This window comes from Mytilus trossulus, unplaced genomic scaffold, assembly GCF_036588685.1.
Source record: "Mytilus trossulus isolate FHL-02 unplaced genomic scaffold, PNRI_Mtr1.1.1.hap1 h1tg000103l__unscaffolded, whole genome shotgun sequence".
NCBI lineage: Eukaryota > Metazoa > Mollusca > Bivalvia > Mytilida > Mytilidae > Mytilus > Mytilus trossulus.
Window position 1 is genome coordinate 3,388,696 of NW_026963296.1, and position 12,411 is coordinate 3,401,106.

Consider the following 12,411-nt stretch of genomic DNA (forward strand, 5'->3'; position numbering starts at 1 on the left):
ATGACGTAAAAACAATGAAACAAAGAATTCAACTTTATATATAACTAATATAGGACAATGGTGTTGATTAAAAATTTCACCATTCCAGGCCCTTTTGTTTTCCATATAATTAATATTACCAATAATTAACATGTTTCGGATCGAATTTGATACAGATACATTGTTGTATAAGGGATTGATACTACTTAATTCAATCATTGACTAAAAAATATTTCTACAAGGATATTCAGGTTGTAGTAAGAAAATCAGGATGGATTCAAACAGAAACATATTATAATCAGCATAGCTTTATCAAATTACAATTGGAATATTAAAAATCCAGGCTGAAAATAAGGCTTTGGTACTTTAATTCTGTCACGGACCCGCGATGTCGCAGGAGTGTTCTAGTTTTGTTTAATAAAAGTTGTATGTATGGTTATACACATACACATCATTTTGTAAATATTATTTGACAATTCAGAGGTCATATAAAACTGAGATTTTGATTGACGATTTTTTTTAAAAGTATACAACAGTCAGGGGCGTTACTTAAACAAGTTATTTTTTTAAGTTACTTATATAAGTAACTTTTGTTTGTAAAAATCATAAAATTACTTAATAGAGTTATTTTAAATTTCAGTAGAAGCATAGACTAAATGTAGTTTCCAGTAATTTTTACACCATCTTATATCATAAAATAAAGAATTTATTAGATTTGAGAGCAGTATAAAGATATATGGTCACTTTAAAAATAATGACAAAAATATTACTTGAATAAGTTTATATATAATATAATGTTATACATTTTTGAAAAAAATAGTAATATCACTTATTTAAAGAACATGTAATTTCCTTCAGTTACAAACTATAAATAACTTCCAAGTCTTAATTAATTCACTAGTCTCTATCTATTTATTTCAGTCTTCCATCAAGATTTTGAAGGAAAATGATAATTTAATAGTCCCAAGACAATTAGTGGTTCAGAAGGATTAGATTTTATATTTATTGAGAAAAATAACCATATGACTGTGATTGTGAAAATTTGTTAAAGCTAGTAAAATCTGTATTATTGGACGCCTATAAAAATAGTATTCAGAAAAGTTACTTATATAAGTAATATTTAGAATATCCTCGTTTTCAACATTACTTGTATAGGTTATTTTAATTGTTACTTGTTTAAGTAATGCCCCTGACTGTACAAGGGACGCGAAAAATATACAAATATTGTCGTATATTGGTATAACTCCTTATTGTTTCGGTTGTATGACATTTTTGTAGATTATTCTATTTGATTTTTTTTTGCTGTTTGCAGTGTCCATCTATTTATCATATCTTTTCAGATAAAAAGCAAAAACACTAAATATGAGTTTAAAATTGTCAAGTAAGGGCACCCAATAACTTCTCAAGGAGTCATCCAATTGATTCGGTCATATTAGCATTTTTGTAGAACTTGTATTACTTTTTAGCCTTAAACAGTGTCTAATAAATAGGGGGAGGGTTGGGATCCCGCTAACATGTTTAACCCCGCCACATTATTTATGTATGTGCCTGTCCCAAGTCAGGAGCCTGTAATTCAGTGGTTGTCGTTTGTTTATGTGTTACATATTTGTTTTTCGTTCATTTTTTTACATAAATAAGGCCGTTAGTTTTCTCGTTTGAATTGTTTTACATTGTCTTAGCGGGGCCTTTTATAGCTACTATGCGGTATGGGCTTTGCTCATTGTTGAAGACCGTACGGTGACCTATAGTTGTTAATGTTTGTGTCATTTTGGTCTTTTGTGGATAGCTGTCTCATTGGCAATCATACCACATCTTCTTTTTTCATACTACCTATCTAAAATGGATTAAGTTAATATATATCTAGGCCAAATAACATGAAAATTAGCAAACAAGAGTGCACACGCTGAAATGTCTCGCCTTCTTTACTAACCATTCATATTATGTTGATAGTCCTAAATATAAAGCTTTACTACAACTATCACATACGATTTCACATATATTTGAAAATTTTACATGATCCAAGAAAATAAACCAAACGAGAAATACATGAACACCTTTTCTAGTTTTTAAGAAACAGACTTAACCAAGAAAACTAAAGATTGACCAATGAACCATGAAATGAGGTCAAGGTAATATGAACCAAGCAAGGCAGTCACATACAGCTTACAATCCTTCCATACAACAAATATAGTTGACCTATTGCATATAGTTTAAGAATAAATAGTTTAGTATAATGTGGTACAAATTGAGAGACAAGTTACTGTGTGAAAACTAGAAAAATGCTTGTTTTAGACCCTTTTTGGCCCCTAATTCCTGAACAGTTTGGGCAATTACCCCGAAAATGAATCCCAACTTTCTACTTGTGGTATTGAACCTTGTGGTACAATTCAGAGCAATCAAAATACTTATACACAAGTTATTGTCCTGAAACTAGAAAAATGCTTGTTTTGGCCCCTAATTCCTAAACGGTTGGGACCATCACCCCCAAAAACAATTCCAACCTTCCTTTTGTGGTATTGAACCTTTTGTTTAAATTTCATAGAGATCCATACACTTAAACTAAAGTTATTGTCCGGAAACCAAATGTGTCTTCTGACGACGCTGACGACGTGATACCAATATACGAAAAACAGACCAAAACACAAAAACTTAACAATGAGGAATGAACCGTGAAAATGAGGTCAAGGTCAAATAAAACCTGCGAGACTGACATGTACATCAAAAAAAATTTCCATACACCAAATACAGTTGACCTATTGCATATAGTATTAGAAAAAAGACCAAAACTCAAAAACTTAACTTTGACCACTGAACAATGAAAATGACACCTGCTAAGTTGGACATGTTAACCTTACAATCCTTCCATACATCAACTATACTTGACCTATTGCTTAATAGTATCTGAGATATGGACTTGACCACCAAAACTTAACCTTGTTTACTGATCATTGAAATGGGGTCGAGGTCAATTAAAAACTGTCGTATGGGCATGAGGACCTTGCAAGGTACACACATATCAAATATAGTTATCCTATTACTCATAATAAGAGAGAAATTAACAGTACAAAAAATCTTAACTTTTTTCAAGTAGTAACAGACCCATGAAAATGAGGTCAAGGACAATGGACATGTGCAGTGATATTGTTGGGTTATTAAAAACTACCTCTACCCTTTTTTATTGGGAAAATATGTGTAATTTTCACCAAATTGGGAAATTTAGAATAAACCATGAATTTGACTGTAACTTCAATTTATAGACCCAATTTCAAGAGTCAAACCCTGCTTTAAAATAAGACCCTTTTTTGTCAGTGATGATATATAAATAGACCCTCAAATCTGCACATATACATGTAGTAACTTTAGGCATGAAAAATATATTTAAATTAGTGTTTTTCAGTTTACATTCATGCACAATTACTACTGAGACTGCACAGTTTGGGGAAAAAAGTTGTCTTGAGAATAATTAAAGCCATTTTTTTTCAAATTGGGATTTGTCTCCAGGGGAAAAGCCTTTATTCTCCATTAATTTAAGGCAAACAATATCACTAATGTGACAGACGGAAACTTCGTAACATATGGCATATATATACAAAGTATGAAGCATCCAGGTCTTCCAACTTCTAAAATATAAAGCTTTAAGAAGTGAACTAACGCCGCCGCCGCCGGATCACTATCCCTATGTCGAGTTTTCTGCGACAGAAGTCGAAGGCTGGACATAAATAATCCTTTAAGGGCAATAACTCCTTGAGGAGTCATTCGATAATTTTGGAACAAACAGGAAGTATGTGGAACTTGACATATTGACCACCACCCCTTTATGTGTCTATGAAGTATTTATGTATTACACTTACCCATGGTGCTTTATTTTGTTGATCTGACCATTCATCTATGAACATGTGTTTAATTTGACATGTGTCACATTGATATGTAGGCTCTTCCATGAATATGTTTGATCCTGTCACACACTTTGGCTCAGTAAGGCCACATTCCCACTTTTTCTCAAATTTTACATTTGACATCTTGAATCGTGTATGCATGATTGTGTTTAATTCCTCTGTCACAAAGTCGGCAATGTATTTGTACAAACCGCTTTTAATGTCTTCCCCAAATTCCCAAACCTGAATCTGAATAACATTTGGACATGTCATTACAAGTAATTTTCTTAATTTCGTTGTTTCATGTTGTAACTCAAAGACAGCAGTGCCTTTAAAAAGAGCAATTTGTCTTTTTTTCTTCTTACTGTCAATCACTTCTGCAACTGTATACTTCCTGCTCAGTGAAGCTATCAAATGATTCATTAAATGTGGTGGTAGAAACCGAAATCTGAAACACAACCACGTGGATCTTTTACATATATCTTTTGGCACATTAAACATTTCATAAATGTCACGCTCAGGTTCTGCTTTAACCATACAAGGTACATAAAAGTAAGGATTTTCATCAGCACCTGATTTGTTTGGACGTATAATGATATCAAATTTCTCCATTACATTCAGGATATAGTCTTTATGTTCATACAACATGTGTGTCTCTTTTTTAAATATATCTTCTAAAACGTCATAATTTAATTTGCCTGTATGATAAAATTCATTCCACCTTATTTGATTTTTAGTACTAGCTTGAAATTTCCTTGCTGTTACTATACATTTAAAAGCATCAGACAACCATTGTGTATCTAAAATAATATTCTCTGGGAGATCTTTGAAATAAACTAAAGATCGGAGTTCATGGTGAAATTCTAGAAATAATATCAGTTCTTTCTCAGTTAAAGGCTTTGGTGTAACAGAAGAAATGTTCTTCATTTCCTGATAGGTGATAATCGGTAACTCTTTCTTCTTTTCTTGAAGTCGTTGCTCCAGTTGTATAAATTTTAACGGATAATCTTTGTTCCATGCCCTCATTTCTCTGGCTAAGTTTATAATGTTTCGTCTTATTTGCTGGAATACACTGTGATCATCTTCTTTATTAGAAATAAAGTATTCACTCCTTACATGTCCACGTTCATCATCTGCCAGATTCTCGGTGTACACCAACAAACTTTCTCTGCATGCCTCCTCAACCTACAAAACATAATATTTAGGTTCTTGGTATTTTGTGTGGTTTTCTATTGCTTTAACAGTTTAAGTTTTTAAAGAAGAATATTAGAAACAAGAATGTGTCCAAAGTACACGGATGCCCCACTCGCACTATCATTTTGCATGTTCAATGGACTGTTAAATTTGGTAAAAAATCTAATTTGGCATTAAAATTAAACAGATCATACCATAGGGGACATGTGTACTAAGTTTCAAGTTGATTAGACTTCAACTTCATCAAAAACTACCTTGACCAAAAACTTTATGTTCAGTGGACCGTAAAGTTGGGGTCATAAGTCTAATTTGGCTTTAAAATTAGAAAGATCATATCATAAGCTACAAGTGTACTTAGTTTCAAATTGATTGGACTCCAGCTTCATCAAAAACTACCTTGACCAAAAACCTTAACCTGAAGCGGGACGAACGAACAGACCCACAGACCAGAAAACATAATGCCCTCTTCTATCGTAGGTGGGGGCATAAAAACTGTTATTGCAGATTAATATTATGAAAATAATACAATAATACATACTGTTATATTATATCTTGTTGAAATACTACAATTTATGTACCCTGTGTGTAATTAAGGTGAAATACTATGATTGATGTACACTGTGTGTAATTAAGGTGAAATACTATAATTTATGTACTTTGTGTGTAATTAAGGTGAAATACTATAATGAATGTACACTGTGTGTAATTAAGGTGAAATACTATAATGTATGTACACTGTGTGTAATTAAGGTGAAATACTATAATGTATGTACCCTGTGTGTAATTAAGGTGAAATACTATAATTTATGTACACTGTGTGTAAAAAAAAGGTAATTTACGTACACTATGTGTAAGGATTTAATTTCCATGAAGGTATATTTAACAAGAGTGCTCTAGCTGTGATATCTTACCAACTTTACGGATCATGATTGAATTTTTATGTTAAAAGTCTTTAAGTTTAAGGTTAAATTATAGGGATACATATTGTCTTTTATTGAATAAACTTAACACTATCGCAAGGTCCATGAAAAGGGGTGTCCAAGGAAATATGAACCTTGCCAGAGGGACATGTACATCTTATAATAATACTATCCACATATGACATCTTTCCTGTCAGTATCTGAGAAATAGGCGAAACAACAATCACTTAATATTGATCAATGAAAAATATAAATGGTGGCAAGGTCGGATGAACCCTTCTAGACAGATAAGTATCCCTAGCAATCATTATTATGGAAATCCAGGTCCAGGATTATTGCTTCTGCACTTCATACAAAAATTTTTTTTATACCCTTAAAAAAGCACAAAAAGAATTCCTAAATAATATTGGTATGATTCCACTTCAAAAACAAAATAATATAATCCTTTAATAAAATGCTTCGCTGAGCGCAGCCTGATACGACCGTAGAGGTCAAACCCTGAACAGTTGGGTCAAGTTTGGACACAATATTCAAGCTTGATACTGTCTGAATTTGGATTGTAATCAAATTTTTGACATAATATAGGTTTCTGACACAAAATAAATGTGGTCAAAGATCTGAAAAATTTGAAATGGGACATTTAATTTTTAGAATGGTCTGATATCCAAAATCTAACAATATGGTTAGATTCAGCATATAAAAAAACACCCAAAAATTAATTTTAGGTGAAATCAAACAAAGTTTAATTTTGGACCCTATAAACCTTAATATAAACTAATTTGAAAACAGGGTCCAAAATAAAAAATCTAAATGCACAACAAGATTCAGCATATCATACATCCGCAATAATTCAGTTTTTGATGAAATCAAACAAAGTTTAATTTTGGACCCTATAAACCTTAATATAAACTAATTTGAAAACAGGGTCTAAAATAAAAAATCTAAATGCACAATAAGATTCAGCATATCATACATCCGCAATAATTCAGTTTTTGATGAAATCAAACAAAGTTTAAGTTTGGACCCTTTTGACCTCAATGTAGACCAATTTAAAAATGGGGCCCAATATCCAAATAGTAAGTTAGAACCCCCAAAAATTAAAGACTTTAAATTAATCCCATTGAAATTGGTTAAAAAAATTGTATTTATTTTCAATTAAAGATTTCTTGCTATTGCGCAATACATTGCTGTTGTGCAATACTGTTCAATTTATAGCTTGCTGTTCAGTGTGAGCAAAGGCTCCGTGTTGAAGACCGTACTAAAAATGGTTTACTTTTATAAATTTTGACTTGGATGAAGAGTTGTCTCATTGGTACTCATACCACATCTTCTTATATCTACCAATTGAAGATTTCTTGCTATTGCACAATACTGTGCAATTGAAGATTTCTTGCCATTGTGCAATACTGTGCTATTGAAGATTTCATGCTATTGCCCAATACTGTGCAATTGAAGATTTCTGCTTGAAGCTTTTTAAAAATTTGGAAGAAAAAAAAATAATTATCCCCAAAAAAATGGAAAAAAAAATCCCCCCCCCCCCTTGGAGTAATTACCCCAATCCAAGTCTTCCCTTTGTGGTATGGAACCTTGTAGTACAATTTTAGAGAGATCCATAAACTTACACACAAGTTATTGTCCGGAAACTACAAAAATGCTTGTTTTTGGCCCCTAATTCCTAAACTGTTTGTACCATAACCCCCAAAAGCAATCCCAAACTTCCTGTTGTTAAACCTTCTGGTAAAATTTCATAGAGATCCATTCACTTAAAACTAAAGTTATTGTCCAGAAACCAAATGTGTCTTCGGACGACGACCACAACATGATAGCATTATACGAACGCAAAAAAAAAATTGCGGTCATATAAAGAGCAGATCAAACAAATGAAACAATAGCAATGTGTCTAAATTTATACGAATGTGTAAACATCATATACCGTGTCTGCTTCTGAGGTCACACCATCTTTCCATGTGCCAACAATAACTATTGGTGGATCAAGATCACCTGACATAGTCGTCTTGTCATCAGATATAATATTTTTCTCTTCCAGTCTACTGTAGCAATGTATTGAGTCAATCCAAAGTCGGAATAAAGCTATAAAGTCAAAGTACAACGATCTTATATCAGCATTTATTCAAGTGTGATGAAGATTGCCAGTATTTATTATTTCAAATTAAGGCGACAATAGTTTACTGATAAACAAATACTGTAAACTGATTTGGAAGAGACAAATCAAAGTAACAAACAGTAACTGAAGGAATTACATGATACATGTACTACAGATTTCTAAGTTACGAAAAATTCATCAACTAGTTACGTAATTAATTTGAACCTGAACCACACATGTGACATCATGTCCATTTTAAATAAAATAAAATCATCAAATGAATGATAAATACACATTTTACTCCTTCAAATATACATATTACAATCCACCACTTTGACACTTAAGTAAGGCTTTACATATCAGCCCATAATGCAGAAGCTAGATTACATTTAACAAAATTTATAATTACAAATGAAATAATTTATTAATAGATATAGGAAGATGTGGTGTGAGTGCCAATGAGACAACTCTCCATCCAAATAACAATTTATAAAAGTACACCATTATAGGTCACATACGGCCTTTAACACGGAGCCTTGGCTCACACCGAACAAAAAGCTATAAAGGGCCCCAAATTTACTAGTGTAAAACCATTCAAACGGGAAAACCAACGGTTTAATCTATATAACAAACAAGAAACGAGAAACACGTATAACTTACATAAACAAACAACAACTACTGTACATCAGATTCCTGACTTAGGACTGGGGGACAAACTTTTGCAGTCTGTTTGAGGACAGGAATTTTGGTAAATATATCTTTAAAACTTAGACAAAAAATGAACTATCATTTTATAACTTAATGATTGATCAATATGATATATTACCTTGTGCATTAGGGTCATCAGCCTCATTGAGTTTTGTAACAACAAGATACATTGCATATTGGGACAGAAAGGTTTGATGAGTGTGGTAAAATTCTTCATCTCCCGCAAAATCCCATAGCAAAAATGTAGCATACTCCTCTTTGTCATGTACATCAACCTTAGACTTAGCGGTTAGCATAGTTTCGAAATCCCTTGCTGCTTGTTCAGATGGCTGCTGGGGAGTTACATGAGGTTCTGATTGAGGTTCAGCTACTTCTGGAGGTTTTATTATTTTAGGTTGCTTGGATGCTGTCTCTGATTTCTTTGATTCATCAACAGATGTTACTGGTGTGTTGTCCTTAATGGCTATGTGGGATTCTACTTGTTCTTGAATTGTTCTTTTGTCCTGAAGTTTTCCCATATATTCTTTAAAAAGTCTTGCTTGAGTTTCTTCATAGTTTTCTATGATTAGAATATAACAATATTAGTTTTTGTCTAATATACTGTGTAAAAAGAAATGAGAATAAACAGCTGCGCCATGAGCGCATGATACGCCCGACGTCTTGTGTGGAAGTTTTATGCAATAATCATAAATAGTTTCTGAGAAAGTTTTAAGCAATAACCATATATTGTTTTTGAGACACGGCGGGACATGTAAAACCCCCAACCCTGTTTTTTTTTACAAAAAACTAAATATCACTAAAATAAAATTTTGAATCAAAACCAAAAAGTATACAGATCTTTAGATTAATATAACAAAGAAGTGTGTAAAGTTTTAAGCAATAATCATAAATTATTTTTGAGATAAGGCGCGACATGTAAAAAAAACCTCCCCTGTTTAACAAAATACTCAATAACTCCAAAATAAAGTTTTAAATCATCACCAAAAAGTATACAGATCTTTAGATTAATATAACAAAGAAGTGTAAAGTTTTAAGACATAATCATAAATTGTTTTTGAGATACGGCACAACATGTAAAAAAAAACTCCCCCTTTTTTACAAAATACTCAATAACTCAAAAATGAAATTTTGAATCATCACCAAAAAGTATATAGATCTTTAGATTAATATAACAAAGACATGTGTAAAGTTTTAAGCAATAATCATAAATCGTTTTTGAGATACAGTGCGACATGTGAAAAAAACACACCCCTGTTTTAGTTACAAAGTGCCGTAACTCAAAAAGTTTAAATCTTATTTTCACCAAAAAATATACAGATCATTTGACCATCATAAGAAACAACTATATTAAGTTTCATGAAATTTGGATAAGTCGTTCTCAAGTTACGGTGCGACATGTTAACGCCGGACAGACGGACAGACGGACGGACACCGGACATTTGTATACCATAATACGTCCCGTAAAAATGTTGACGGGCGTATAAAAAAGCTTAAGATAAAGGTATAAAATAAGCGTTATACACGGCGAAAGATACCAAAGATATATGCAATTTCTAAATTAAAAAACAAAATGACAATGTGCAAAAATCAAATAAAAAACAACAGAAGGCTAACAACAAGAAAGAAAACACAACATAGAAAACTAAATGGTTTAAGAGAAAATAAAAAATGCATTAAACTTGGCACCTTTTAAATTTTCGTTGAAAAATATTATATATTTACTATCAGTATTAAAAATTTAGCAGTTTCACAAATTTTCCCATTTTGCAACGTTTTGATCTTTCTTGGATTATCTATTTAAGCGTTTATCATCAGCTTTCAGTCATCAATTGATTTTTTTTTATGTATATCAATGCATGTTACAACATGCCTTGAGCATTTTCTCTCTATAACTATCACATTTTCTGGAAAATACTAAAACAAAAGGTAAACATTGTCTTTCCAGGCCAATAACTCCTATATCAATGATGAATAATTTGTAGAAATTATTTCTGTTAAAAGTATCTGTCTATCTATCGTTGCTTCGGTAAATAACTAAACTAAACTGTTGACAGAGAGATATGTCTCGCCTAGAAAAAGACACCTGCACTTTAGCAACATTAATTCAAAGTTACTGGACCATAAGGTAAAGGATAGTGCATCAACATGATCTTCAAACTGTGATGTACTGATATAGTAATGCAACTTTATAGAAAATATCATTGTCTTACATTACAAGTTCATATCAAACATTTATTCCAAACTAACTTAACATTGAGAACTGCTAATTTATTCAAAGTGACTGGACGACAGAGCTTCAAAAAAGTCTTCAAACTGATATGTACTGATAGTAATACGACTTCATACAAACTAACATTGATCAATCACAAGTAGATACTATCAAACTTACTTAGCAGAAAACGTTGTCACTTATGATAGTTGTCAAACTGATATATACTGATAATAATGCAACTTAATATTAAATATCAACGATCTTTCTTAATTAGTAGTTGCAATCAAACTAACTTAAGCAGAAATTTTAATAATTGTTGATGCCTCCACCCCAGCCATCACCAAGAAAGCAACCTATAAGTTGCAGGCGAGACAAAAATTGTTGATGTAAAGTTTGATTCAGATTGACCTAGTAGTTTCAGTGAAGAAGATTCTTGTAAACGATATATGCACATGGTTCTATGGGTCAGGTGAGTTGAAAATAAATAGGTGGTCTAGGTAAAAACACTAAATTTGCACAAAATGGCCATTTAAGAGAAATCCTTCCTTTATTGGGTCCTTTGATAATGTTGTTAGAAATGAAAAGGGGGTAAATTTTGACATCCAAAGGAATTTGCTAAGGGGTAAAATGAACTTTTAACAATAGTGCAAACACTAAAATGTCTAGTCTGAATAAAATGCAAGAAAAGGCTATCAAATTCCTGAAAGGAATTGCACGTCTTGACCCATCTGAAATAGAGATATTATCAGGAATAATTAAAGTATCACAGTACTTTGGTTTGATGAGGTTTAGGTCACATGAATCGTTGTCTGACTGCCAGGAATGTCTTAAAACAAAACTTTACAGAAATAAAAAAAAAAAAACCAAAAAAACAATAGATATATTCAAGACTATACCATCAGACCATTATGATCAGTATATATACCAGATAAGGACAAACCAATTTTTTTAATTATCAACATCATACCATCTAACTTATTCCACACGCCATCATCAGACATTGCTTTGCATTTAATTTTATGAATTTCTATTCCATTTGTACTGGTTACATCTGTTATGTCTTCACCAAACAATCTTCTAATCAATGACGTCTTTCCTGCACCTTTTTTTCCAACAACTACTAAACGTATGTCTCTCTTTTTCTCAGAGCCTGACTCGAGTAATTTGAGGTACAAATCAATAGATCTTTTGTCAGCCATTACATTTATTTCAGTTGGCACCATATCACCTAAAACGGCATTTTTCATAAATGTTTTTTATTAAAGCTTTACTCATCTATATATATAACAACTATTCTTTTGAGTGCCTGTTTTCATTTTATGTAAGTTTTAGAAGTTTTAATTAACCAAATAACTGTGTTATAACTTGGACCAATTGACTTTAAGAGTATTGCTTATTTTACATGAGATTGTGATAAGT

The 12,411-nt window shown here is 32.0% G+C and overlaps 1 protein-coding gene across 1 annotated transcript in view; it reads right to left on the reverse strand.

Annotated features, from left to right (window-relative positions):
* LOC134699921 (uncharacterized) overlaps positions 1-12,215 on the reverse strand; it is a 29,188-nt gene extending 16,973 nt beyond the window's left edge. The window contains exons 1-4 of the mRNA XM_063561316.1: positions 11,960-12,215; positions 8,899-9,339; positions 7,902-8,059; positions 3,831-5,039 (exon numbers count right to left, since the gene is read on the reverse strand). Coding sequence (XP_063417386.1) covers positions 3,831-5,039; positions 7,902-8,059; positions 8,899-9,339; positions 11,960-12,215 — 2,064 coding nt within the window. The remainder of the gene's footprint in view (positions 1-3,830; positions 5,040-7,901; positions 8,060-8,898; positions 9,340-11,959) is intronic.
* Positions 12,216-12,411: the final 196 nt, after the last annotated feature.